The sequence below is a fragment of the Diplodia seriata genome (genome assembly GCF_021436955.1).
Source record: "Diplodia seriata strain FDS-637 chromosome Unknown scaffold_2, whole genome shotgun sequence".
Classification (NCBI taxonomy): Eukaryota; Fungi; Ascomycota; class Dothideomycetes; order Botryosphaeriales; family Botryosphaeriaceae; genus Diplodia; species Diplodia seriata.
The window spans coordinates 1326367-1354091 of NW_027117309.1; the positions used below are offsets into that span (position 1 = coordinate 1326367).

The 27725-nt window shown below is 57.4% G+C and overlaps 10 protein-coding genes across 10 annotated transcripts; 4 read left to right on the top strand and 6 right to left on the bottom strand.

Annotated features, from left to right (window-relative positions):
* Window positions 1-842: 842 nt before the first annotated feature.
* On the bottom strand, window positions 843-3598 carry CDC48 (AAA ATPase cdc48; the record flags this gene model as incomplete). Its single annotated transcript, XM_066773260.1, has 5 exons — window positions 843-1432; window positions 1486-2977; window positions 3030-3279; window positions 3355-3489; window positions 3546-3598. 5 exons carry the CDS (start codon window positions 3596-3598, stop codon window positions 843-845), a joined length of 2520 nt encoding a protein of 839 aa, XP_066635827.1.
* Window positions 3599-5215: 1617 nt separating this feature from the next.
* On the top strand, window positions 5216-6394 carry SLS55_001773 (uncharacterized protein; the record flags this gene model as incomplete). The annotated part of the gene is made up of 1 exon (XM_066773261.1): window positions 5216-6394. One exon carries the CDS (start codon window positions 5216-5218, stop codon window positions 6392-6394), a length of 1179 nt encoding a protein of 392 aa, XP_066635828.1.
* A 334-nt stretch (window positions 6395-6728) lies between these two features.
* Window positions 6729-8947, bottom strand: SLS55_001774 (uncharacterized protein; the record flags this gene model as incomplete). Its single annotated transcript, XM_066773262.1, has 3 exons — window positions 6729-6840; window positions 6911-8655; window positions 8708-8947. The coding sequence occupies 3 exons, from the start codon at window positions 8945-8947 to the stop codon at window positions 6729-6731; spliced, it is 2097 nt and encodes a 698-aa protein (XP_066635829.1).
* Window positions 8948-9130: 183 nt separating this feature from the next.
* On the bottom strand, window positions 9131-9610 carry SLS55_001775 (uncharacterized protein; the record flags this gene model as incomplete). The annotated part of the gene is made up of 1 exon (XM_066773263.1): window positions 9131-9610. The coding sequence occupies one exon, from the start codon at window positions 9608-9610 to the stop codon at window positions 9131-9133; it is 480 nt and encodes a 159-aa protein (XP_066635830.1).
* A 2290-nt stretch (window positions 9611-11900) lies between these two features.
* URA3_1 (orotidine 5'-phosphate decarboxylase) lies at window positions 11901-12590 on the bottom strand (the record flags this gene model as incomplete). The annotated part of the gene is made up of 1 exon (XM_066773264.1): window positions 11901-12590. The coding sequence occupies one exon, from the start codon at window positions 12588-12590 to the stop codon at window positions 11901-11903; it is 690 nt and encodes a 229-aa protein (XP_066635831.1).
* Window positions 12591-13164: 574 nt separating this feature from the next.
* SLS55_001777 (uncharacterized protein) lies at window positions 13165-16033 on the top strand (the record flags this gene model as incomplete). Its single annotated transcript, XM_066773265.1, has 7 exons — window positions 13165-13341; window positions 13389-13417; window positions 13473-13577; window positions 13920-14148; window positions 14201-14464; window positions 14520-14625; window positions 15795-16033. 7 exons carry the CDS (start codon window positions 13165-13167, stop codon window positions 16031-16033), a joined length of 1149 nt encoding a protein of 382 aa, XP_066635832.1.
* Window positions 16034-16349: 316 nt separating this feature from the next.
* On the top strand, window positions 16350-17192 carry DNAJC17 (DnaJ (Hsp40), subfamily C, member 17; the record flags this gene model as incomplete). Its single annotated transcript, XM_066773266.1, has 1 exon — window positions 16350-17192. One exon carries the CDS (start codon window positions 16350-16352, stop codon window positions 17190-17192), a length of 843 nt encoding a protein of 280 aa, XP_066635833.1.
* Window positions 17193-17677: 485 nt separating this feature from the next.
* On the top strand, window positions 17678-18655 carry SLS55_001779 (uncharacterized protein; the record flags this gene model as incomplete). The annotated part of the gene is made up of 2 exons (XM_066773267.1): window positions 17678-17764; window positions 17816-18655. The coding sequence occupies 2 exons, from the start codon at window positions 17678-17680 to the stop codon at window positions 18653-18655; spliced, it is 927 nt and encodes a 308-aa protein (XP_066635834.1).
* A 1268-nt stretch (window positions 18656-19923) lies between these two features.
* On the bottom strand, window positions 19924-23505 carry SLS55_001780 (uncharacterized protein; the record flags this gene model as incomplete). Its single annotated transcript, XM_066773268.1, has 6 exons — window positions 19924-20434; window positions 20490-20973; window positions 21032-21307; window positions 21411-21732; window positions 21785-23133; window positions 23184-23505. The coding sequence occupies 6 exons, from the start codon at window positions 23503-23505 to the stop codon at window positions 19924-19926; spliced, it is 3264 nt and encodes a 1087-aa protein (XP_066635835.1).
* Window positions 23506-24413: 908 nt separating this feature from the next.
* Window positions 24414-27148, bottom strand: SLS55_001781 (uncharacterized protein; the record flags this gene model as incomplete). Its single annotated transcript, XM_066773269.1, has 2 exons — window positions 24414-26761; window positions 26935-27148. 2 exons carry the CDS (start codon window positions 27146-27148, stop codon window positions 24414-24416), a joined length of 2562 nt encoding a protein of 853 aa, XP_066635836.1.
* Between the last annotated feature and the right edge of the window lie 577 nt (window positions 27149-27725).

Below are 27725 nucleotides of genomic sequence, written 5' to 3' on the forward strand. Positions count from 1 at the left end.
TTTCTATAAAAAACCAACTGCGACGTAATACCTCCAGGGGAGGGAAATAAGGCATGTGCAATGCTATGAAATGCATGTGAGGAAGAAGCGAGTAGAACTGTAACACTTTTTGGCGAAGTGTGACGATATGCTACCATAAAGGGGGGGAAATATCGACAGGGGAAGGAACTCCTTCTCGAGTTGAGGAAGAAGAAGGGGGCGTGAACGGACGCATCCTACACCGATATTCAACTCAGCCTGCGGCACTTTTGAGTAAAGGCCAAGGCTGGCTGCTGAGCTTAATGAAGAGGGGAATTATTGCGAGGGGAAGCGTATCGAAGATCTGATATTTTGGTCTTTCTGTTTGTACGATGCGTTTCCACTGGTTTCAGCAAGAAGATTAACGGGCGGCACGAGCACGAGAAGTGGGGAAGGCAACTTAGTAGCGATGCACCATCAGACATACTTCTCCATGAAAAGGACAACTTGTGCTCAAGCTGCTTCACATGAGTTGGTAGCAGTACACATTGGTTCAAACTCTCAAAACCTTCATAACTTTGTCGTGCTAGTTATTGCCTAAGCTACCATACTCCCATAATAGTTAGGTGTCTGCCATGCACTCCCCTTGTCTTTTCCAATTACCGAAGCATCTTTCATGCAAAAGGACTACTCCAGCAATTACCACTTCTTCCCTTCTCGCATATGATGGCTGCTCGTGAACTACTAAAAGCACTTTCTGTATAAAAGTGGAAAGGGAAATCGTCTATGGACTTTGCCCCAGCACCAGCGACCACCGTGAAGACACCTGAGAAAACCCGATCATGCAATCCTATTATCTAACCGCCTGTCGAACGTTGAGCCGTTTAGTCGTAGAGACCCTCGTCGTCGCCACCAGCGCCGAAGTTGTTGTTGCCGGCCTCGCCCTCGGCGCCAGCCTCGGGGAAGCGGAAGAAGCTGCTGCCACCCGAGTTCTTCATCTGCTGAGCGAAGGCCTCGTAGCGGCGGATCTCGACATCGGTGACCGAGCGACGAGCAGAAGCCATAGCCTCCTCGAAGTGGCGCTTGGTCAGCTCGGGCACGGGGTCCTCGCCCTCGGCGTCATCCTCCATGGTGGTATCCTCGCCAGCTGCCTCACGAGCCTTGGTGCGCTCGATGTCAGCTCCGATAGCCTCCTTGATGGCAAGCTTGACGGCACGCTGGGTGATGAAGCCAAGATCGGCACCAGAGAAGCCGTGGGTGTTTTGGGCGATGAAGTCGAGGTTGACATCGGGAGCGACCGGGGTCTTGCGGAGCTGGGCCTTGAGAATGCCGGCACGGGAAGCCTGGTCGGGCAGAGGAACGTAGACCAGGGTATCAAGACGACCAGGACGGCACAGAGCATTGTCGAGCTGCTCAGGACGGTTAGTGGCACCAATGACGAAGACGTTCTTCTTAGAAGTCATGCCGTCCATTTCTATGGCGAGGTTAGCAGCTGCTCACCCGGTCTCGGGAATCATGCAAACTTACCAGTCAGGAGCTGGTTGACGACACGGTCAGAAGCGCCGCCAGCATCACCAACGGAGCCACCACGAGCCTTGGCAATAGAGTCAAGCTCGTCGAGGAAGACAACGCAAGGTGCCGCAGCACGAGCCTTGTCGAAGATGTCGCGGATGTTGCTCTCAGACTCACCGAACCACATGGAGAGCAGTTCGGGACCCTTGACGGAGATGAAGTTGGCCGCACACTCGTTGGCGACAGCCTTGGCAAGCAAAGTCTTACCAGTACCAGGGGGGCCGTAGAACAGGACACCACGAGAGGGCGAAAGGCCGAACTTGAGGAACTTCTCGGGGTGGTCGACGGGGTACTGGACGCTCTCGATGAGCTCGCGCTTGACATCTTCGAGACCACCAATGTCCTCCCACCGCACGTTGGGAACCTCGACGACGGCAACCTCGCGGAGGGCGGAGGGGTTGGAGACACCAAGAGCGAAGCGGAAGTTCTCCATGGTGACACCAAGCGAGTCAAGGACCTCGGCGTCGATGGTGTCCTCGTCCAGATCAATCAGATCCATCTTCTCACGAATCTGCTGCATGGCCGCCTCAGAGCAGAGCGAAGCCAAATCAGAACCGACATAACCGTGGGTCTCGGCAGCGATTGTCTGCAGGTCCACATCATCACCCAGCTTCATGTTCTTGGTGTGGATGGAAAGAATCTCCAGACGGCCGGTGGGGTCGGGGATGCCAATGTCAACCTCACGGTCGAAACGGCCGAAACGGCGGAGAGCGGGATCGATCGAGTTCGGGCGGTTGGTTGCGGCCATGACGACGATGTTCGAACGAGCCTTCATACCGTCCATGAGGGTGAGAAGCTGGGAAACGACACGCCTCTCGACTTCGCCGTTGGTCTTCTCACGCTTGGGCGCGATCGAGTCGATCTCATCAATGAAGATGATGGCGGGAGAGTTCTTCTCGGCCTCCTCGAATGCCTTGCGGAGGTTGGACTCCGACTCACCAGCCATCTTCGACATGATTTCGGGACCGTTGATCAGGAAGAAGAAAGCGCCAGTCTCGTTGGCAACAGCACGAGCCATGAGCGTCTTGCCGGTACCGGGAGGTCCGTACATGAGGATACCACGCGGCGGCTTGATACCGATCGACTTGAACAGCTGAGGATGCCTGAGGGGCAGCTCAACCAGCTCACGGATCTGAGCCATCTGCTTCCTGCAACCACCAATGTCGTCGTAGCCGACCTCGTTGAGGTTGCCCTCCTCATCCTCACGCTGGATGGGCTCACCCTCACAGTGAATAACGGTATCCTGCGCGACGATACCGAACTCCGGAGGGTCGACTTCTACGACCTTGAACTCGACTTGTCTCATGCCACCGCGAGCTGTGAAGAGGTCGCCCTGGCGCACGGGCCGGTAGGCTTCGCGGAAGTAGGGTGCAAGGAAGACATCAAACAGCGAGCCGGTCAGGCCCTCGATGGTGTCGGCGATGGGGAGGACAGCAATGCGTTTCGCCTGTTTCTGAGTCAGAGGATTGTGGGACTTGCAAAATTTGCGCTCTACTTACGTATTTGATGTCGGGGCACGGGTGGACGGTGATGACATCGCCGTGCTTCACGCGGAGGTTGTGGCGAACAACGCGGTTGATGCGGGCGCTTCCATCGTCCAGATCATCGTCGGCCAGGACGATGAGCACGGTGTCCTTCCTCTTCTTGCCCTTCACCAAGACAGTGTCGCCGCGGAATAGCTGCAGCGTCTCCATGGTGTTGTTCGAAAGGGCGATAATCGAGTTGTCATCGTTGGTGGCATCGGTGACGCTACGGCATCCATTAGCGGGCTGCAGCCGTGGAATCTCGCCTGCGACGTGGCGGCAGAGCTCTGGAGCTACTCACATCAACGAGTTGGGCTTCTTCTTCTTCTTGAGAATGGCCGTGGCGACCTCATCCTGGATGTTGTTAGCTAGGCTGCTGCGTGGCCGTTTGCCGGGCGGGTGACCTACTTCGTGCTTCGTTGCGCCGGAGGGGTCGCTTTGGAGACGTTAGCAACGCGTGCGAGATGGGGCGCGTCGGACGGGGCGACGTACTGCTCCAGCTTGACCTTCTGCTTGTTCTGCGAGTGATCTGGCTCCGCCGACATGATTGCGGTCGCAGCGGGTGTTCCGCGAGAGGGAGATCGGAAAAGAGAGGCGGGTTGGGTTGTCGAAGCTGCAGGGCGAGCGGGGGAGCGGGCTCGGGGGTTGCAGGGGGGGTTGATGAAGTGTTGTGGATGGGGCTGGGAGACGGAGCTTATGTAGAGGCAGACGCTGGCGATGATGTTAGCCGGTGGTTCTGACGCCCCAGCACCGAGCTTGGGCGCTTGGGCGCTAGGCCGCATACGGAACCCAGTTCGCCGCCCCGAACGCGCCCAAGGGCAGAAGCCCGTCGAAGCAGCTGGACCACCTCTGCCTGCCGCTGATTTGAAACCCATCCGCCCGCCCGCCCACGTCTGCTAGGCGCCCGCCAGCTGGCCTCTTCGCAGTGGCGCCGCGCCTGCGTCGCCGGATCCCGTACCTGCCGTGCCTGCGTCCGCGCGGGGGCGAGCGAGTCGGAGCCGCCCAGGGTCCTACGTAGTGCGTAATGCTGTTCTGCCTGGGGAGATAAGCTCTCAACACCATGCGGTCCCGCCGCTACCGTGGCCACTTTTGCCGCCCACGACCGTTTCTACATCAGCCGAAACTGTTGAGACCTTTATTGCTGCCTCCACCTGTTGACCTGCAGAAGCTTTACCAGACGATAACATTGTGTTTGCTGATCTAAGTTGCTAGCAAGTACGCGGTGCTCTCTCGCCGTTGAAGCAATATCTCAATGGTTGCAGATGCTCTACTTCTATTCTAGACGTCGGATTAGAAAGCCAAACAACTATGGCTTCATTTCCTCAACTCCCCACTCAGTCTTCTTTCTCGTCAATGAAACCATTAGTTTCTTCTCTTGATTCACATTCTACACATGCATTTTCATGATGTTTTCATACCCAAATTCTTCTTCCTACTGAAGAGGGATCCTAGCCATTCGTGTCATTTTACTAGCCCATGTCACAAGAAAGAGTACGAGGAAAGAGGTATTCAGACTCGGTCAGACGCACTGTTGGTCACGTCGTTTCGATAAAGTCACAGCGAAGTGTGACTTTCTACGTTCAGACATCGCCCATCATCTCCTCCAGTTCAGCTGCCTCTATGAGTTACCACTCGGTGTTGATGTTGAACTGCAACGCAGAAAAAGAAAGTGACTGACTGAATCCAAGTCAGTGTGCAAGGCGAAGTCATGGCATTTTTCGCAATCACGTCGTCCGTTGAGAGCAGCCTGTTCACCTTTTCGATCACATGAAAGCATCGTGACGAAACGGCCACCTGCCCTGCTCCTTCCACCTCACCCTCAAATTCCTCTCTATCCTACATAGAATCCCTACCGGACACCACACCAGACAACCCCATTCCTCGCTCTCAGCGCAACCAACAACCCTCTCCAAACGACCGCCATGGCAGACCCATCAACCTCATCGCCCTCATCCGAGCCACCGAGCCTCACCTCAGACCCAACCATACCCACCTCACCCACCGCGCAGCCACCGCACACGCCGACGACCCACACACAGCAGCTCCACCAACGCCGCTTCACCAGCAATCGCAGTCGCAGTCGCACCAGCACCACCACCACCACCACCCACCCCTTCGACCCCTCCTCCTCCGCCGACCGCGAGCTAGCGCGCGCCGCCGGCATGCGCATCGACACGCCTTCGCCCCACCCCCGCCTGCTCCTCGAGCCGCACCTCACCATCACGCTCGACCGCGCCTTGTTCAACCACTCCCAATCCCTCATCGACCGCGCGACCTCGGCGCTCCTCGCCCGCCACGGCGGCGGCAAGCTGCTCGTGCGCACGACGGGCGGGCCGGACGACGACAACAGCTCGTTGGAGTGGGCGGCGCGCCGCTGGCGGGCGCGCGCGCACCGCGCCGCGCACCCCATCAGCGTCGCCAGCACGCGTGGCGCCTTCGCCGCGTCCATCGCCGCCGGTGGTGACGGTGACGGTGGTGGGCGGCAGCAGCAGCAGCTCCCCGCCGGCTTCAGAGCGACGGCCGACCGCAGGCTGGCCGCCGATGCCGCCAGCGCGTGGCGGCTCAACGAGCGGGAGCGGGAGCGGCGGCGCCGCCAGCCGCTGCCGCTCTTCGTCTACGGCCACTGGATGTTCCCGACGCAGTTGGCTGCTGCCGCCGTGCTCGGTGGAGGCGGAGGCGGCGGCGGCGGCGGAGGCGGTGCATGGCAACAACATCAACGGCAACATCAACAACCCACCGCCGAAAGCGTCGAGCACTGGACGCAACGCATGCTGCCAGCCGTGCTGACCACGACGACGACGACGACGACGACGACGGGCAACAACAGCGGCCCCGGCGACGCCGACGCCGACGCCGACGCCCCGGATTGGCACCGCTACTGCATCCGCGGCCGCGTCCCGACGGCGGCGCTGCTGGACCGCGGCTGCCCGCGGCTGCGGTACTACCTGCGCGACGTGGGGGAGCGCGGGGGGCCGCCCGTCGAGGGGCGGTTGGTGCTGGGCGTGTCGGCGGAGGAGTGGGCGGCGTTGGACGGGTTTCTGGGGGTGGTCGGCGAGGATGAGGGGGAGAAAGGCGGGGAGAAGGAGAGCGAGAGGAGGCTCTGGGGGAAGAGGGAGGTGTGGGTGGAAGTTAGGGTGGCGGGCGCGCAGCAGCGGGAATCGACGACGACGGCGTTGAGGGCCGTGGCGTATGTGTGGGAGGGCGATCCGATGGACTTGCATGTCTTCAAGGTGGATAAGGTGTGGACGCCTGAGCTGTACGTCGAGTGGCATGGCAGGATGAGGGAGGAGATGGCGGCGGCGGCGGAGGCGGCGGCTGGTGCTGATGGCGGCGTGGTGTGAGGGGTGTGGCTGGGTAGCGGATACTTGGTTGATTACGGGGGCTCTTGGATAGAGAGCACTGATGCATAGGAATTGGGGGGCTTGCTTTTACGTGCGGAGGGAAAATTGATTTGGGGGTAATTCACAATATGCAGTCTTTTGGCCCAAGCCACTGAATTCCAGGGCACAAGGAGCGGATGCTAATCGATATCATGAATCCATTGTCTAATATTACGGACAGAGACGCATTACAAGATGGAACACCCGCTAGACTCTACTTCAAACCCACTCAGGCCGCACAGCTCTAGCAGCATCCAAGCTCCAAACCACACACTCGCGACCGTCAGTTGAACACCTAGTGCGTCTGCGCCCATTGGCGGTAGAAGTCCAGGCACTCGGCATTCGCGACCGACGCCGAAGTCTTGACGTTCAACCCGCAGAGAATCTGCTTGACAGCGCCTTCAACCCTGTTCGGAAAAGCAATCAGCATCAACACGAACCAACCAAAAGTAATTACGGGGACTCGGCAAGACTCACTTCTTCCCGTTCGTCGTGACGGGAATCTCCGGACACTCGTCCACCACGCCCGGCACATGACGCGCGCTCAGCTCCTTCCTCACGACCTTCCTGATGCCATCCACCAGCTCGGGGCCGAACGCCATCCCCTCGGCCATCTTCACGAACAGCACGACCGTCTCGTCCGCGTCCTCCTCGCGCCTGCGCCCGATGCACAGCGCGTCGGCGACCTGCTCGGGGAAGTGGGCCAGCAGCACGTTGTAGATCTCGGCGCTGCCGAAGCGCACGCCGGCCGGCTTGAGGATGCCGTCGCTGCGGCCCAGCATCACCAGGCCGCCGGTGAGCGGGTTGAACCGGACGAAGTCGCCATGATGCCATATCGGGCCTGAACCACCGCCCTTCGGTTTCTCAAACTTGTCGAAATACGACGCGCGGTACTTGCGCTTGCCCGCCTCGCCGCGCGGCCAGAACATGACGGGCTGGCACGGGAACGGCCGCACGCAGACGAGGTCGCCCGGCTCGCCCGCCGCCGTCACGTCGGCGCCCAGGTAGTCCCACGCGCGCACGGCCATGCCCAGCCCCGGCACCTGGATCTCGCCCGCGTGCACGGGGGCGAGCGGGGCGGGCGCGCCGAAGAGCGAGATGATGTCGGTGCCGCCGGTGATGCTGCCGAGGTTGACGGCGGGCGGGAACGCGGCGTAGACGTAGGCGAAGGTGCTGGGCGGCAGCGGCGAGCCGGTGCTGTAGACGGCCTCGAGCGAGGCGAGCGAGAGGGACTGTTCCAGTGGCCGCACGTCCTTTTGCTCGAGGACGGAGAGGTATTTCGCGGATGTGCCGAAGTGCGTGATGGACAGCTCGTCGATGAGGCGCGGCATGGCGAGGTCGTCGGCCGTAGATGTTCCCGGGTCGCTGGGCGAGGCGGAGCGGAAGGGCGAGCCGTCGTAGAGGACGAGAGTGGCACCGCTGGCGAGCCCAGAGACGAGCCAGTGCCACATCATCCACGTGCAGGTGGTGAAGTAGAAGAGCCGGGCGCCGGGCTTGATGGAGCATTGCAGGATGTGCTCCTTCTTGTGCTGGATGAGGGTGCCGATTGCGCCGTGGACGATGCACTTTGGCGCTCCCGTGGTGCCGCTGCTGTACAGGATGTACACGGGATGGTCTGGGGGCAGTTGCTTGAAGACGAGCTCTGCGGATTCTGCTGACGTGAAGGCGGAATACGCGTAGGCTTTTCTCGTTGGGCCTTCGAGAGAATGCAGGTCGACGTCGACGGAAGATACGGTGGGTAGAACCACGACTCGGCGCACAGAAGGCAGTGATTCGACAATCTCCTGGACCTTGGGGATGACGGGATGGCTGCGGCCGTTGTAAAAAGAAGCGTTGTCAGCAAAAAGCAGCACTGGCTCGATCTGGCGCAGACGCTCCAGAACGGCGTGGACGCCAGTGTCGGGCGAGACAGCGGTCCAGAGGGCTCCGAGAGAAGTTGCGGCAAGCATGGCGACCAGGGCATCGGTGTGGTTAGCGACATAGCCGGCGACTCTGTCTCCCTCTTGCAGCCCGAACTCGATCATGCCAGCCTGGCATTGCTTCACGCGGTCCCGAAGCTCTTTCCACGTGACGAACTGGCGCGAGGTCTCGGTGGCAGCGATGACAGCCGGACTGTTCTCGTCGACGGCGACATTGGGAAACAGCAAGTTCTCGGCGAAGTTGAGTTTGGCGCCGCGGAAGAAAGCCGGAGGCGGGAACATGGGCGCGGCCTCGTCGACGACCTGCAGGGCCAATTAGCCTGAAGAAAGCAGCGGCTCACTTCGGGATCGGCACCTCCTCGTAGGGCTGCGAAGCCTTGATCCCAACGGTGTGCCACACCTCGCCCCAAAAGGCAGCGATGTTCTCGGTGCTCCAGGTGTAAAGGTCATGGTACGATTTGAGCTTGAGGTGGTACTTTTTGTTGATGTGCTGCAGGAAAGCGTACATAGGAGTACTTTGCGGGGAAGGGTGCGTCCACAGCTTCTTGGCCGCTGGCTCGGTGCCATTGGCACCGTTTGTGTAGCTGACCGCCATGGTTGTTTTGTCTGGGTTGAAATGTTGGGGATTATTTTTTGTGTTGCTGACGCGGGCCGGGAAGGGCAGGGGTGAGGTGTGGAGGGCTGAGAGCCTCGGGCGTCGGATCCCCGCAACAGGCTGATCAAGCGGCCGCTTTCCGCTGCATTCCGTGCTTTCCCGTTCTTGCCGATTCAAGCCGCCTTAAGCCTCATCTTTTCGACGTGCCAAAAGGCCCTGAAGACTGTCCTCCAAGACTTTGTCGAGCTGTTCAGCGACTGCTTCGATGTCCAGTTCCCCGTTGATGCGAGCAACTTTGTCTGCCTCTTCGAAGGTGCGAATTACTCTCGACGTCGCTTCCCGGAACGTGTGCAGCCGCCTCTGGACATTGTCCTTCGCGTCATCGAAGCGGCCACGGGCAGCCAGTCGCTGGGCAAGGGTGCTTTCCGAGCACTCAAGAACAACCATCTGGCGGAACGGGGCAATCTCGTTTTCAAAATGTTCGCATTGGTCAAGGTTCCGGGGAAATCCTCCATCGCCATTAGCATCCCGTAGAAGTTGCGACACTAGGCGCCACTGACCATCCAAGACAAACGTCTGCATTCCTTTTTGGACTGCGTCCATGATGTGGCGCTTCAAGATGCCGACTGTGATCTCCTTTGGTCCGACGCGCCCAGCCAGCATGTTTTCTCGAATTATACTGGCGTAAGGGCTGCCTTCGCGCTGCACTTCGGCACGCAAGACGTCGCCGACACTAAGGTGTTCAAGCTCGAATGTCGCATTGTGTTCCTTTGCCGGCGCCGGGGCCTCCAAGAACACCGACAATGGCGATTTTGGACATGTCGACCGCGCCTTCATGGGATGTTGTGGCCATGTTTACTCAGTCGAGCGATTTTAATATAAATTCGAGCAGGAGCGATTCAAGCGCGGGCTGGGTGCCGGAAACGGATCGTTGGCGGTTCTGGTACGAAACGCAATATGTGTAGTGAGCAGATCTCCTCACCCAGGCTGGTTTCCAGATAAGTAACAAACGACCGCCGCACACCTTCTCGATAAGAGGTTCCACAGCCTAAAAGCTAACCCGAAAAAGTTAGACTCCCTCGTGGATGTGTCGCCGTGGAAGGTTCAGAGATTGCACGGCTAACCTCCTCTACGGGACCGTGATGGATCACCAAACGTCTTCGTTTGGGACATTGCATGAAGAGATCTGGATGTCATGGCATCAGTGGCGTGGTACCTATTGATTGCGCGCCGTTGGCTTGCATCGATCAGCGCCAGCCCGATGTTCCAGATCAGTCCTGAGTGACGTTCGATGTTCTGATTTCACCTATGAAATTGTGGGAAGGTTGCCTGGGGACGCACCGGGGTTGCATAGGTTCCCCGCTCCTAGCCACGTGCAAAAACGCTGTTGGCAGGCGCGATCGACCAGGGGGTTCTACCTACTTCTTCAGCTCGGCGATACGACCTCCTCACCTCACCACGCTACGGACCCGCGCATCAACGCGCTCATGCACCTCAAACGATTTTCCCGCCAATTCTTCCTTGTTATTGGCTAAATCAACGGTGAATCGGTGACCTGAATCACCCGCATCGGGTGACACCTCAGTTAACCCGTAGCAGGAGGGCTTACAAGAGCCTTACAAGTCGCGAGCCGACCCCTCCTCACTTTCGCCTGACCCTGGACACGCATCTCAAGCCATGGGGTTCGTGTTTTCCAAGCCACAACAGAACGACTCTCCTGCCTTTCTCTCTCTCGGTATGGTCGTGCTGGACGAGTTGCACTTCCCCAACCGAGAGACGATTTATGATGTACCGGGCGGGTCGGGCGCTTACAGTAGGTCGCCGGGCACACTCTCAGCCTTGTCACCTTGTGACATTCCATACTGACGGCCATGCGTTAGGCACTCTCGGCGCTCGGCTGGCTACGTCAGAGGCTCTGTCAAAACGGGTCGCATGCATCATTCTGACAGGCCATGACTTTCCGGTGTCCGTTTTGGGTCAATTTCAGAGCTGGAAGCTGAATTTGGCAATCCAGCAAATCCCCGGGAAGAAGTCGACGAGGGGTCTCCTCAAGTATGAGGATGACAATTTTGGGAGTAAGCAGCTTGCGCTTACCGTCACATGGTCTTCGACGTTATGGTTAACCGTTGCCTAGAAAAAACCTTTCGTTACCTCACCCCACCTCTCCAGCCTTTGCCGAAGGATCTGCAAGGCTCCGTCCTTCTGGCATCTGCCGCATTTCATTTCTTAGCTCGCGCTGAGGACCTCGAAGTGCAGGTTTCAGATTTGTTATCTCTTCGTGCGGATAACGAGGCTGAGAGGCGCCCTCTCATCATCTGGGAACCGGCTCCGCCCCACTGCAAGAAGGCCAACCTTGAGGCGCATTTACGTGCCTGCAAAAACGTGGATGTCTTCTCTCCCAATCATCTCGAACTGATAGCTCTATTCGAAGATGACAGTGCGAGCCGACAGTTCGACCGCAGTATTATTGAGACCTATGCACAACGATTTTTGAATGCAAGCATGGAAGGGGACACCAAAGAGGCTATCGTTGTCATCCGTGCAGGAGAGCATGGGTGCCTCACGCTATCCAAGCTCACCACTTGCCGCTGGTTCCCCCCGTACTACAACCCTTCGTCACCAAGGGTGGTTGATACAACTGGGGCTGGCAACGCTTTCCTGGGTGCCTTCGGGATGGCCTTGCAGTCTTCAGGTGGCTTGGATGAGGCCACTATGCAAGGGAACGTGGCAGCGAGCTTTGCTTTAGAGCAGGTTGGACTCCCGGAACTTTCATCAGTCAATGGATGTGATACGTGGAACGGCGAAAGATTCGCGACAAGGCTAGACGAATACAAATCGAAGGTCAAACAAGTCATACCATAGAGGTCCTATAGAATTTCCGTCCTTTGGGAGGACACAGCAGAAAGCTTGCTGATGACGGAATCCTTCCTTGTCCCTGCCGTGAACGCTCAAATCATTTGCTCCCTGCTCCAACGCGCTGCAAGTAAGCCTCCCAGCCTTCCTTCCGATACATCTTCGCTGCCTCTACGGGGTCAGCTGACGCATATATACCCCTGCCAGCGATGATAAAGTCAGCGCCGCGTCCCACTGCATCGGCAGGAGTCTGGTATTGCTGCCCCAATTTATCACCTTTGCTGGCCAAATTGACGCCAGTGGTGAAGACAAGAAAATCTTCAGTGCTACCTGAAGCCTTCGTGCTGACGCCCGAAAGAGATCTTGTGGCGACGAAACCAATCATTGCATCCGGATTGCCTCTCGCAAGCTCGATACACTTCTCTGTGTAAGAGCCAGTTGCCAAGCTCCCCTTGGAGGTCATCTCCGCCAGGATCAGGAAAGCTCTCTGGTCAGGATAAGGGAAATCTGGCGCATTGACAGTCTGGGTCAGGGTCTCCACGATGCCATCGCCGCCGAGGATGCTGAGGTTGACGATGTCCGCCCATTCAGAGAGGCAAAGTGCCCCTCCATGGTACTGTTTCTGCACAGTGTTTCCGATGTCGACAAGCTTCCGGTCCTCAAAGATGAGGAAGTTGTGTTTTTCCGCGAGTGACTTGAGTCCCTCGACGGTGGTGTCGCCAAAGTCTTTCACCAGATCCACGTGCGTTTTGAAGACGGCGATGAAGGGGCCGAGACCTTTCGGGGACATCAGCTATCTCGTGGGAAAAACTTTTGTGTGAAATTGACTTACTATCGGCACATTCTAGCAGGCTTTTCGTATCCGTAAGGTCGGCCGAGATAACAAGGTTGCTTGACTTCGCCTCAGCAATGTCGAAGAGACGACGTGCAACTGCATGAGGGTGGGCTTCCCCTCGCTTGGAATACGTGAGGTCTGTGAGAGAGGTCATTGTGAGCTGGCCATGGGAATGAGTGAGATGATCGGGTGTAATATGAACGATGTGGAGCAAGGCTCAGCAGGTTGTTGCCTGGCCCGGCTGTTTGCCTGCTATCGGCAACTCTCAGCCTTGTGCATCTCGACAACGCATACATGAGTGGCGTTGGGTCGCCTGACTTTTCCCCGCAATGAAATCCATGTAATAAGCTGCATCCCGATTTCGCGTCACTCCAGTGCGCGGCCCGCGAACATGTGCGATGCCCATTCAAGTCTCGAGCCGTACTGTTCTCGCCAGGGGTGGCCATCTCAGCCGCACTCCTATCGTTTTAAACCACATGGTCGCCGTTTGATGTGGCAATACAGGCTTCTCGCAGCCATCCTTCTCGACATGGAATCTTACGGTCGGGACCATGAGAAATTGTCAAGATACATTGACGACATATGGACCAACGGCATCTCAGTTGAGCTCGTCGAGGTATTCAAGAATAACGTTACCAAGCAATGTCGTGTGAACAAGGCAAAGTTCACTGAATTCGACCCTTTGAGGACCCACATCTGCCAAAAAGTTCGTCCTGCCCCACAGTCGTTCACTAGCGCTAACCTTGTGAGTAGGTACCTTCAAACCAGGTCATTCGAGTAGTGTAGGTAATCTTACGTTTCCTCATGAGTACCACGTTGACAGGATTCTCTACGTAGCAACATCACCAAGCTTTCGGGTCCGTTGATCCAACTATTGGGGAGCAAATATGACATGGACTATGAACTGTGGACAAGCCGGTTCCAGTCGAGTGACAGAGAATGGTTTGCTGGCCCGTTTCTCGACCGAGGTGCGCTATTCTCCAAATTATGCCCTAAGCATGCGTTAAACGATCCAGGTGCTCGTCAATTCTCACATTTCAACCTTTCATGCGTTGATTTCACAAGAGAAACAGCCGAAACCCCTGCAGAATTCCAATGCAACAGAAAAATTGGCCATACAGTTCGTTTGATGCGCCTCCTGGACTTTAATACGATCAAGAATAAAACAAGTCCACGAGACAGCAGAGATGATAACGGACACCCTGGAGCTCGGATTTTCATGATCAGAAGAATATCAGGCCATGTCAGACTCGATCGCCAATTGTGGACCTTTCTCTACTTTAGCGATCCCTACATCAACATGGATGCGGCGAAGTTTGCAACCGATATTCCCGGTGACGTTCAGTCTCCTTTGGCATCCTGGATAACAGAGTTCGTTGATGAATCTTCTCCTTCCGCATTGCTTGAATACCTAAGCCAAGATGGGTTTGGCTTTGTCCTGAAGGTTCTTCGAGAGATCAAAACTACCTGGAAGTTATTGCTCAACGAGATGGAGGTCTTCCTCGAGGAACTGGTACGTTTAACAGTCGAATACTCTCCGTTACTATAAAAGCTCATTCGCGTAGAATGAAGAGCTCAATGATGATGAACTGATGGACTCTGCCACCTGGCTACATCGACAGTTCATTCTCAATATCGACTATTTCCAACGACAGTTGATGTATCAACAAAGATACGTCAACTACCTCGTAAATGCTCCATCTCAAGAAGGTTTGCATATTGTTCCGGGCGTCTTCAAGAAGGATCTACTGCAAGAGAGCAATGCTTTGATTGTTGTGGACCAGCGATTGAAGGCCCTGAGAAATTGGACAAGCGCCATCTTGGACACGGTAAGCTGCTTTACATCCCGAAGAAAAAAAAAGAACATGCTGACGTGCATTTTAGGTCGTCAACCTCAATGCCGTCAAGCAAGCTCGTTTGGCAGCAGAAATGACGCAGTTGCAGCATGAGGACGCTGCTCTTACCTTTAGCCAGGGACAGAGCATCAGGCGTCTAACCATACTGAATATGGTCTATCTACCGGCTACATTCATAGCGGTCAGTCCAGTGACCGGATTTGCGCCTTGAAAGCAAAAATGGCTAACATTTGTCGAGTTACAGACAGTTTACGGAATGAACATAGCAGAGAACAAGGAAAACCGTAGCTGGACACTGTGGAGCTTTGCGCTCATCTCCATTCTGTTAACTTTTTTCACTTTGACTTTCGCAGTTTTCAAATTGGAAAAGAACCCCGGAACAAGAGCTAGCGAAGGGGTCTCAGCTGGAAACTCAATCTCAGCTGATCAGGCGGAAGGGAATACAGGGGCAGGCCTTATGAAGGTTATTTACCGCTGGTTTACCTCATTAAGGGTTGTCAGAATCAGGGTAGAGGAGAAACCTGCACGATATTCCGTGTGAGCTCATTTCGGCCTGGAGCCTTTTCTCGTAGAAATCCTTATCCCCGAGAAGTTCCTGTATCAGGATGCTGCAAGAACACAGCCAATACCGGTTTAGTCTGCCTGCAGCTGGCTACACGTAGGATCAAGCCCTGACTGACAGGGGGTTCAAGGCTGTAGTTGCCTAGCATCAAGTCATGGATTTTCACTGGCTATCCGTCCGAGTGGTGTCGCCGTCTGACACCTCGATTTTCATTCCGTTGCATAGAAAGAGCTCTACCTATCACATCCGATACCTTGCCGCCTGCAACCGAATGCGTGTCCCCTGGTCCTCGTGCGATACACGGTCACATTTTGCCTCAACGTTTGGATCATAATATGCCATGTGATAAAGGAAACCATGTAACATAGACGAGGCTCCGTTTGAAGCGGTAAATGGCACGGCAAGGCGAGACAGCCTGATTTAGTTGCTTTAAGTCTGCTTCTCAGCCTCTGCAGAACCTCACCTTTCGATGGAACGTATAGGAATACTTCTGGATTTTGAGCCGTCCACTGCATTTCAACCTCAGTGTTTGAGCGTTCTTGTTCATTTGTCTTACGGTCCCAAAGAACATTATGTCAGCAGACGAGGATCTCCAGCAAACAACTCAGGAACCACACAGCTCGCGATTGGTACGATCCTTGTGTTTTTACAGCGAGCCTGCAAGTGGAAAGAAACCACAGCATGTTACGGAGCAGCAAGGCGCGCCTGGGCAGAGAAACTACTCTCATAAAAAAGTTCAAGTTCCCATCCAGGATCTCCGTGGGATCGAGAGGAATTTCAGCTTGGGCGAGCACTCGTTCGCTGCCTTGATGGGTGTTCCGGGAGAGGCCATCCATTTCGACGACGATGAAGATGTTCGAAGCAACTACCTACCTATGATCGAGGATCTCATGTTGTCCGAGGTACCTGGCTCGCAGAAAGTTGTCGTATTTGACTTCACCATTCGCAAAGCCTCCAGCACCAAGGTGGTCAATGAATGATTGATGATCCTTGAAACCAATAGTCGTGGCCGCCATGCTGCCTGATACGCGGGTGAACCTCGGCAATCCGGCAGCGGACGTCAGACCCCATAGCCCGGCCGCGCCGCGACTTTTCTTCGCTGTAGCAAACCAACCTTTCTGCCTCACGCCCACGCGCCACAACACTACCCTCCCGCCTACGCGTTGCGGTAGCGGCTATCAGTACCTTGACGAAGCAACCTCAACCCAGCTGCCAATCCACCTTCTGCCCCCGTCCGCGCGCGCGCACCCACACACATCTCCACACCCACGTCTTCAACAAAACAAAACCGCCACCATGCCTCAAGACGCCACCGACCTCAGCGACGAAGCGGCCGCGCTCATCAAAAGCGATCTCAACCTCTACGAGCTTCTCGGCCTGGACCCGTCCTCGCCCTGCGACGAAAAAGCCATCAAGTCGGCGTGGCGCAAGACGTCGCTCAAGTACCACCCGGACAAGAACCGCGACGACCCGGCCGCGGTCGACAAGTTCTACCTGGCCAAGAACGCGACGGAGCTGCTGCAGAACGCCGAGGCGCGCGCGCGGTACGACGCCCACCGCGAGGCCAAGCGGCGGGCCGCGGCGCAGACGGAGCGCCTCGAGGGCAAGAGGCGAAGGCTGATGGACGAGCTGGAGCGCGCGGAGAGGGGTGCGAAGCGCAAGCGTGAGGAGGAGGTGGGCGAGCGCGATCGCATGGAGAGCGAGCTGAAGCGGTTGGCGAGGGATGGCGAGAGGAGGAGGAGGGAGCGCGAGGAGGCGAGGGCGAGGGAGAGGGAGGAAGAGGCGAGAAGGGAGGAGGAAATTAGGAGAGAGAGGGAGAGGGAAAGGAGGAGGCAGGAGGCTGGCGCGCATTGGCAGCCTGGCGCGTCGGTGGGGTCGGCGGCGGCGGCGGCGGCGGATGCCGGCGGGACGCCCGTGAAGAAGAGGGTGTTTGATGGCGCGGCGAAGAGCGCGCCGAACACGCCGGCCGGGAAGAAGCAGCCGGCGTTTTCGTTCAGCCCGAAGCCTGCGGCGGCTGGTGGGGCGGGGAATAACAGGTTCGAGCAGGATACGCTGGCGAGGTTGAAGGCGAAGCAGGAGGAGAAGAGGAAGTTGGCGGAGCAGATTAGGGCGCAGGAGGCGGCCGAGGCGCAGACATGAGAGAGTTCCGGTTTGGCTGGGTGGGCCTGGAGTTGAGGCGGCTGGCGCCAATATCTTATCGGTAGCTATGATTTTTTGTTTTCACTCGCGGTATATACCCTTGGCTAGAGCAACTGGCCCCTCTCTTTCTTTCTGAATGGAATTCCTCCAGCCTTCTCTACTCCTCTACCGTGTTGTTCATGTTGTTCCAGACCTCACATGTTGTGGAAGAGTGTAGTGGGTGAGGCCGCGTTTTTCACTTCCACACTCACTTTCACTTTCACCTCACCAGCCACCCTCACTTCACGTGGATTTCTCCAAAACAGGACAGGTCGCGCCTTCCACCCTCGGCCGTTCCTTCCTGTTTGACTGTTTGCTTCCAAGGGCATGGCACGTGCAACCGTTAAGTCGCTGTCCCGGCAGCTTAAAAAGATCTTCGCCCGCCGCCGCACCTCCACCTTCTCTTCCACGTCCCGAAGCCCATCAGCCACACCTGAACATTCAAGATGTGCTTCAACATCAAAACCCTGCTTGCCAATCGGCGCAAACAGCCGGCCAAGACGGCGGCTCCATCCCCCCTCCCCCTTGACACGGTAACGATCCATCCTGCGCCAGACACATGAGCTACCTTATTACCCGCACAGGTGCCCGCAACAACAACGACGAAGAAGGAGACCACCTTCGCCGACCTCCCCGGCGAGGTGCGCACCGAGATCTACAAGCTCTGCATCGACTCGAGGCGCCCCTTCACCACCAACGACGTCAGCTTGATCATGCCGCTCATCACCACGCCCGCCATCTGCCGCGTCAACCGCGCCACGCGCCCCGAGGCGCTCGCCGTCTTCGTCTCGCGCGCGCGCTGGGCCGTCACCGGCGGCAGCCCCACGGCCCTGGGCGAGACGAGCACGCGCAACGGCCTCAACGTCCGCGGCGGCGCCGGCGTCGGCCTGGGCTGCGGCCCGCCCAAGTCCGTCGACGGCATCCCCGACACGGCTGCTGTTTCGTGGGACTGGGTCGCCGACCGCCGGCAGCGCTTTTTCCCCGACGACGTGGCCCTCCGCACGTGGGCGGGCTGGTGCGCCGCCATCGAGGCGCTGGGCCGCGAGGCGGAGAACGGCATCAGCAAGCTGCGGGTGCGCGCGTACGCGCACGCCATGTGCCGGCCGGAGCTCGTCGACATCGGCGGCATCGTCATGGGCGCCCTGTGGAACGAGTACGGCTTGCTGGAGTGGGACGTCGACCTGATCGAGAACAAGAAGAAGAAGCGGGCGTTCGTGAAGGGCCGGCTGACGAAGAGGATGGTGCCGGTGGTGGCGGCGGCGGAGGACTTCTTGGAGGAGCTGGTGGCTCCGTTGAGGGAGAAGAGGGTGCTGGGGCTGCTGCGGGCTTGGGACGTCAGGGTTCTGGTCGAGACGTTCGTGGCGTATGTGGCGGATATGGGGTTGAGCGAGGAGACGGCGTTCCTCAAGAAGATTGCCTTTTAGACGGGGATCCGGATAGCTTTGCTGACTGAAATCAAGAGTTTGTTTGGGTTTCCAGATCACTGCCAGAATGTGAATGTTTTGAGATTGTCTGCACGTTTTGATCCACCCAAGGTGTCGGCAAATGGGAAAGTCTTACTTACATCTGACCCATTTTGCGGTCTCCCCAATCAAGTATATCCATCACCACCTTCCTCTACGCCTGATGGCGCTCGCGCTTCGCCGACACGACCGCACTAGGTTCAAGATAGCTCATCTGACTTGCGTGAACTCTATATATACCTACATTTACCGACATGTACAGAAAATTCTTTGCTCACAAATTTACCAGTCGTCCCTTCCAGCAATCAACAAAGTTTATCCTCCAAAGCCTTTGGGGATTTTTCCATTCAAGATGGCGTAAGGCACTTTCATTGAAGCTACGGCCTGTGGAATCTCAAACAAGGTAAGTGACTTTGCGGGCGGCTTTGACAGGGCATGGAGAAAATTGCTGGTCAGAATGTTGTTACGGTGTACACAAAAAATATATTCAATGAGGCAAAACTTCACTTGATCATCTAAAGTACAATTCCGGCCCATTCTTAGTAAATGTCTCGTTTCGGCATCGAAGATGGCCCCCTCCCCATATTGTCGCAGTTGCTGACTTTCACCCAAGAACCAGACAACGGACTTCGATACTTGATCGATCGCATGGTTCATTACCGGAATCGTCCAACTCAAAGGAGCCATGTGCACATTGAACCTGGTCCAAGCTGTTGTTCGCCTCGGTCTGGTTCTGGCTGTCGAAACATTGCAGCAGCAAGACGTCGGTTGTTCTCATTTTGCTCCAATACCAGAATTCTTGGCCCTTGCGGTACTTGAGAACGTATGTTTCGCCGACATAGTCTGGGTAAACTTGCTCAACCGGAACAAGGTCTTCATGCCTGACTGAGCGGCGGTCCGCGAACACGAGGGGATGATCCAAAACCGTTCCACCGATCGGTTTCCAGGCGTTGATGATTCGAAAACGGCGATCTCCTCTCGCAACCGACTCCGCATCAGCTTCCGATAGGTGGCGGCGGGCTCTGTGGAACGCTCCTTTGGGCGATTGGTCGATGTGGATCTTGTTGACCTGGCAATGAATGCATGGCCACCCAACTTCAATCTCATTAAATCGGATATACGTAACCAACGAGAACATGATATTTTCAACGCCACAGAACCGAACGCCAGGCTCGCATCCTTTCCCCCCCCCCCCCCCCCCCCCCCCCCCCCCCCCCCCCACACCCAGATCAATCCTCCTTGTCCGATTCCTCATCATCATCCCCTGTCTCCGCCCCCGTCCTTGTCGTCCTCCTACTCAACGGGTAGAAGCTGTTGTTCCTGCTGCTCTCCACCGTGCTCACCGCATGGAAGCTGAAATCCAGCTCGCCCACCAGCTCTTTGATGTGCTTCAGCAGCTTCTCCAGATCTCTGATGATGCACCTCGTCGCGATTTGGATGACCGCGAACGCTGCGTAGCCCGGCTCCGCAATGTGTCGTAGCGAGAGAATGTCGTTGTCGAGTTCTTCCAGCCTCCGCGATAGGCGGTAGGGCGCTGGGGGGCGCAAGTACGGGGGCAATGGGGAACCGTTGGTGATGGAGGCCGAGAGGAGCGTGAGGAGAGAGGTGATCTCGTGCGAGGTAAGGTTCACCGATGAGATAAGGCGACGGAAGTCGTTGTTCCAGACTGTCTGCGACGCGTCTTCCGGGTTGGCGAATGTCTGAGACGCAAAGGCAATGAGGGCCATGTAGCGGTTCGTACTGTTCAGGAGGTATGGTTAGCAGTTGATTTGGCGCTAACAGGAAGCGTACGTACTTCTCAATGCAACCGAGTATGTTTTCGTATTTCTCGCGCGGGAACTTGCCGCCGAAGGGAACCTCCCACTTCTGGAAGTCGGCCATGGCGCGCAGGTTGGTGGTGAGCATGAGCTGTTTCTGGAAGACCTTCAAGCGCGCCTTTGTCATGCGGCGACCGGCACTCGTTTTGACCCGGGGGTCCCCTTCGTCTCCGCGGATGCGAGAGCGGAAAGTCTCGTGGACGATGGAGTAGTAGTTGGCGAGAAGGTATAGCGATGCGCCCATCTTGGAGCGAAGTTCAGAGTGTTCGGAAATGGGGTATGGGAAGAAGGTCCATATGAAAGCCACTGCAAGACCGCCGGCGACTGTCGCGAGACGATACGGGCCCAGCTTGTAGATCTCGTAGTATGGCTGTCCGTTCGAACTAGCAACTGCCGGCCCAATTTTCTCGACACTCAGCTCGTACCCGATGATCATGGTCAGTGTGACGACGCTGATCATGCCTACGAATGGCCCGTTAGAATCACGACGTCGAACTCAAGCAGGAACGTTGCGTCTTACCAACAATGACGAAGCGTGGCTTCTTCAGTACAATGTAGAATCCGCATGAGGCGAACAGCCAATAGAAAACGATGATGCCCGGGACGTGTTCATCAACGATATACCAGATAACGAGGCTTGCACACATGGCAGCCACGGTACCGATGATTCTGAGGATGAAGCTGAAAATGCTCTGGCCCGCCGTCGGGACCATGCTAATCGCGACCATGATCATGGCCCAAAGCAGCCGCTGTCGGACGAAAAAGACCTGCGTTGCATGGAGGAAGTTTATGATGGCTAAAACGTCAAGTCAGTGTTGCCTCAGCGCCGAATCAGGAGCACCTACCAATTGACATAGTAGCACAAGCAACCCGAAACCCAAATGCCGATTCAGAAGAACGCAAGAACCGCGGGATTCTTCTGACACGATCGCCCAGCCTCTCGATGAAGTTGTCCGGCGGCAGATGCTCGGGGTCTTTCCGACGCCTGTATGCTTCGCCCATGTTCACTTCGACGGTACCTCCGTTGATGTCGCCCATGCCATTGTCAGCATTGTTCTCTCCATCCTCATCCTTCAAGCAGTTCACAAGCCACTTCTTCCAGCGCTTGTAACCGGGCATGATCAGATGCTTGCTGTCTAGCTTCCCAGTCTTGGCACGGTCGTCGGCGAAACGCACGAACTCCAGGACGGCGCGGCTAGTGGAGTAAAGAAGGTATTCGATCTGTGTCGCAATTGTTAGCATCAATTGGAGCCCAGAGCTAAGCGGGACTGACGTAAAGCAGCGCGTAAAGCGAGCGCTGGCTGCGATTGTACGCCTCAGCGCCCTTCTCCTTCCTCGTGTCATGTATGTCGTAATCGCACGGCCTCTTGAAGTAGTCGTCGGGCAGCTCGATCCCTTTCCGCTTGCTCCACTCCTTCAACGCCAGCTGCTTGCACGCATAAAACTGCTCCGTCTTGTTCTCCAGGAACTCTGCGAAGCCGTCTTCTCCGGGCTGCGACCGATCCGCCTTGCCTTCAACGTCCACGTTCTCCGACGAGCTTGTCGAGCTCGTATCCTTCTTCTTCGGCGGCTTCTTCAACCTCATCCTTAGCATGACGTGCTCCAGGCCTTCGTCCATGGTCTGAATGAGCGACTGGAAGGGCTCGTGCACCGACCTCATAACGAGATTCCAGTCCTCCACCATGCGCCTCCGTTCCAGATCCCTTGCACCGATCTCGTAACTCTCCTCGTTCTGCTCATCCCAGCCGTTTAGCTCGGACAGACGCTCGAATATATCCACGACCGAGCTCAGTCCCGACAACGGCAGCATCACGCCCCTGAGCAAGCGTGCCATCTCCTGCAGGTCGTCCGGACCCAGATAGCCCCAGGCGATTTCTCGCTTGGCGAACGGCAGGTCAACGATGAGCTTCCCCTGCATGGCTTGGATGGCAGCTACGCTCTTCTTGACGGCCTGGGCCTCGGGCTGGCGCTGCTTGTCGCCCGACTGGCCGGTCGACACGCGGTAGAACATGTCCTTCATCTCCAACGACTGGAAATAACTCGAATGGGCGTGCAGCGAGCCGCTCAGGGCGCCCATGTAGCCCGTCATGACCTTGAACACGACCTTGCGCGACGTGAGCGGCAGGACGAAGAGCGAGACACCGGTAGACAAGGCGAATCCGGTCAGGAAGACGAGGAGCAGGCGCCTGGCGAAGGCCATGGCCTGGACCATGGTGCTGAACTGCGGGGAGTAGATGGAGGCCACGACGACGAAGATGGTGTAAATGATGGAGGGGAACTGCAGGGTCGGGGCGTATTTCGCTCTCATCAGATTGACAAAGTAGACCTGGAAGAAGAGCCAGATGGCGGAGACGGCCGAGGCGGACGAGTTGTAAGTGTAGGCGCGAGCGCTCGAGGCGGCAGCGCCGGTAGTGCTGGATGTAGTAGCATGTGTAGTATGCTCGCGGGCCTTGACGGCGCAGTACATCATGAGCAGATTCAAGCAAGTAGCAAGACATGTCGCGATGAGGTTCAGCAACATGGTCTGCATAAACTTGGCCCTGGGCATGATGGCAAAGCCCAGAATAGAGACAATGGCCATCAAATAGCCAAGAGTAGTGTATTCATCGGCCACAGCAGTGGCTGGGGGAGGTCAGCGCAGCAAAAGACAGCAATTGCACGAGGTAACTGACCCTGGTACATGGAAATGGCAATTGTGGGGGGCAGGGCGCCCTTGCCCATCATCAGGACGGTGGGGACATCAAGATCGGGGCCATATTTGGCCCAGACCTTCTTGACTTTGGCAGCAAAGCCGCGCTGTTCATCTCTCTTGCGGATGGTGGAACCGACGGTGCCGACGGTCCTGGTCTGCTGGATGGTGGGCGGAGGCAGGTGGACGGTTTCGATGGTCTCATACGTCTCCTGGCGACTGGGCGGCCCATGGGGGAAGCCGTTGGGGGTGCCGGGGCTTTGCACCGTCTGCCTGTCGGTCTCCTCGGCTTCTTCCACGGCCATGGCGGGCGAGGGTCGGGGGGTAAGGAAGGATTATTAGTGGGCGGCGCGGCTATATAAGCATTGCGGCACAAGGATAAAAATTAAACGTCGCGAAAGAGACCAGTCAGGCGGCGAAGGGGAGGGAAGCTGCGAGGAAAAGTGCGGAGTGCTTTGGCTTTAGCTTCGGGCTCTGACGTCGACTAGCGCCCTGCATACGACGGCACGACCTGCACCACTCCACCCCGGCTCCCGGCACGGCGATCCTCGCAGCCTGCTGGCGTAAGCCGTGGCGCTGATAACTCAGCGCGGCCTGGGCCGAGGGCGCCGTGGCGGTCGCTGTGGCTGTCGCCGTCCCGCCTCTCTCTTAGCAGCGACTTCTCTTTGCACGCGCTGCTTCCCTTTGGGCTCGCACGCTGGCGTCGCGCGGCCCGTGCGCGGACCGAGATGGCAGTCGCAGCCAGTGCCAGCGCCCGATAGCCGACGACGTCCTCACACCCGCCAACTCACCGCATTCTTGCACATCGTCTCCACCACTGCGCTTCTCCTCCAAACACACGCTTGCGAGCCATCGTGCCCTGGCCCTCTGCACCCCGGAACCGGTCAGCCGGTGGACCGCCGCCACTCTGCAAACGTTCGAGAACCATACAAATTATTTTTACACTGTCGATCCCAAGTCCGTACGTACATCCAATGCCCAACCAATCTCCGTCCAAAGCAGGCCAATGCTCATCCTCCAATCACGCACATCCATCCGTCAATCCAAGCTTGTCAGAGATGCGCAAAGAAAAAGAAAAAGAAAATAAGAAGAAAAAACCCCCCACAGTGCCGCCCCTGACTCACCGCCTGCCCACTTGTTTGAATATGACGGCGATCATGTTGAAACAGAGCGCATGTGCAGATAGCACCCCCAGCTGAGCTCGTGCAACACACTACCAAGAAGCTTCGATGGTGGCATCCGAATCCACTTCGTCTTCTGTATCTTGACCGAATTCCTCTCCTCCGGAATCGCCCAGTTCGACTATCCGTACCCTTATCGGCTCTGCTGACGGCTGACCATGCTCGGATGAGACGTTCCTGATGCCGTCCGCTATCGGCTCACGCTCTATCCCGCTGGACTCGTGACGTTGCCGCTCTATCTCACCGTCACCTTCCTCTTTGTCGACCTCAGCCCGTTCGGCCTGGGTTTGCGGCTTGGGTTTAGGGCGAGGCCGCTTCTTGGTCATCCTCCTCCCGCCAACCTTTTGAGCAGGCTGCGGAGGCTGAGTAGGCCGAGGTGGTCGAGCGGTTTGCTGCTTCTGCTGCCTCGGCTCGTCTGCCAAAGCCAGATTGGGCCTTCTACTCGGTGCGGCGTTGGATGGTGCCACAACTGCGCTCTTAGCATCAGTCTTCTTTTCCGCCTTCTTCTCTTTCCTCTTACGCGCCCTCTTTTGCGTCCTGCTAAGTTTCTCGGCTGCTTCTTGCTCGCTCGCTTCCCTAGCAGTGACTATGTTAACAATTTCCAGCACCATCTGCTGCAATCTCGCCGTTTTTTCTTTCTTAGCCTGCACTCGACGTTCCACATACTTGTTATGAGACTTTGCTTGCGTAATGCGCTTGCGCCATGCCAACTGTTCCGGGCCGAACTCTTCAGGCATGTTGCTGTGGTCGAGTCTTTGCCCGTCGGTGCCGAAGAGATGCATCTCCGGGTCAGAGTCATAATCTTCGTCGCTGTCAAGTAAGTAGCTAGAGCCTGTACGAGGCGGCGGCAGAGCTATCTCCTCGGGTTGTTTCGGAACGTCTAGCGCGCGGGGAAGGGCGAAGGTTCGTGAATCCGGAGGCAGAGAAGACCAGGTGTGGGAGTAGCCGCCCTTGTTCTTTTGCGTGGGCTCTTGGGCTTCGACCGCCCGCTTCCGCTTCAGACGCTTCTTGTCCTTACCAGGTTTGCTGAGCTCAGCATCTTTTCCATGTTGTTCCTCCTGCTCCACCGCGCGCTTCCGCTTCATACGCTTCTTGTCCTCACCGGGTTTGCTGAGCTCAGCATCTTTTCCATGGTGTTCCTCCTGCTCCACTCTCATCTCTTTATCGTCTTCGGTCATGCCGGATGGAGAATCCGCCTGTGCCTCCACTTCGACTTCCGATGCCGGCTGGTCAGCCTCCAGGACCTCGTAATAGCCGTAGTAAGCGTTATCGCCCATCTCGCCAACTCCCTCCTCATATCCTTCGTCCTCGCCATACTCTCCATCTTCGAACCCTTCGGTCTCCTCTCCAGCTAAGTGTGCGTCAGGGCTCTGCTCATGATTCTCATCCAGAACCTCATCTACAACGGATGCAAGTGCGGGCAGCGGCAGTGGCGCCGCCGGCAACAAATCAAGATCGTCATCGGAAACAAACAGGTCATCATCACCACCACCACCGCCACCGTCGATGCCGCCGCCCATCGCAAACGCAGGGAACCTCGGCGCGGACCAACGACGACACGCCTGCATGGCCATCATCTCGCGCGCCTCGGCCGGACCGGCCGACCACGTCCGCTGCGGCGGCGTCGGCGGGATGTACAACTCGTACAACTCGCTCGGCTGCTGCTCCTGATCATCTTCCCCTTGCTCCCGCTCTTCTCCCCTCTTCTCCTCCGAGTCGTCTTTTTCTCCATCTCCACACGAGTCGGTGCTGCTGGTGAGGCTGGTGACAACGTCGGCGGCGGCAAACTCGCCGTCGACGACATGGGATGATCCGACACCTTGCTCCGTCGACCCAACAATCTTCTTCTGCTCCGGATGATCGACGATGACGGCTCGCTCCCCCGTTTCCATTTCCTGGTGGTGGTGGTGGTGGTCCGTCTCGACGTCCTCCTCCTCTTCCCGCCGCTCGAAAGCAGCCTCCTTTTCCTCCTTCGACTCGATAATGCATTCACCGGCGTCGTCGTCCAACATGCTGTCGGGAGCGATCAGCAGCACCGGCGACGGCGTCATGCCGCTGCGAGGGCCGAAGAACGTGGACGAGGCTTCCGACGTGGACGACGCCGACGGGGGGCAGGACGGAGGCGACGGCGGCGGCGGAGATGTAGGCGGAGGCGATCCAGGCGGAGGCGACGTAGGCAAACACGATGTAGGCAGAGGCGAAATAGGCAAAGGCGGCGACCGAGCTGCAGGCGGCGAAGGGAGAGGCCGTGGAGGGAAGGGGCCGACGGCGAAAGTGCCAGTGTTGGGGTCAAAGTACGGCGGCGGAGGAGGGGGAGGAGGCGGAGGCGGAGGAGTGTAGACGGGGGCCGGCGTGTTTCCGAAGACGTAGTAGTCCATCTCTGGCACTGTGTTGCGGCGCAGTGTCAGTATGTGCCCGCTAGCTTTTCTCCTTTTCTTCTTCTTTTTCCCTTCACGAAGGCCGCGCGGAGGGGATATGAAGAGGAAACAGAGGAAGAGAGGAATGATATAGCGAAGGTCAAGTGAGCAGCAAAAACAACAGAACGCGACGTACTGTCCACCATGGGCGTGCGGCCCGGCACCACCCACGACACGGCATAGCCGGCCGAGTTCCAACGCGCCAGCTCGGCGCAGTCGACGATGATGCCGCGGACCGGCAACGTGACGGTCGGGCGCGGACGGTGGTAGCAGGCCTGGTCGGCGGGCGGTGAGTAGCGACGGTGGTGCGCGGCGTGCGCCGAGGCGGCGTCGTGGAAGGGAGGGTACATTGTGATGGATGGAAAGAAAAGCGGTCGTCGTCGTCGTCGTCGTTGTCGTGCGGATGGTACGCGCCGGTTGTTCACTGCTTCCCTCCTGGCGGGCGGAGTGCGCCCAGGCTGTCGCGCGTGAAGTAAGTCGACGTGACGAAGCTGCGGGGTGGTTGTCGCGTTGCGTCGCGGCGGGGAGTGGAAAGTGTGGGTGGAGAGAGGGAGGGGAGGAGGATCGGGGTCGCGCTTTTGGGTGGCCTTTTCGCTGCTGGTGCGAGGCGCTGCTCGTTGACGGGACGACATTCACTTCGATGCCGTCCAGTTGGTCGGGCGGGCTTCCAATTTTCACTGCAATCATCTGCTGCGGCGTTCCGTGCTATGTGGGAGGTGGGAGGCTTGCGGTTTGCACCAAACTTCGCGGAAACTTCTTGTCACCTGCATAACGACAACTAGTCACATTTGTACTTGTGTGTTAAGCGAGCATTGAAATTATCTGACGCTTTGCGAGCAAATACAGAGTCGGCTGCGTGAGATACTCTGCAGTGCTGGGCGATCGGGATATTCAGAGCTGCCGTCACCCCTACCACTCACCCTTACC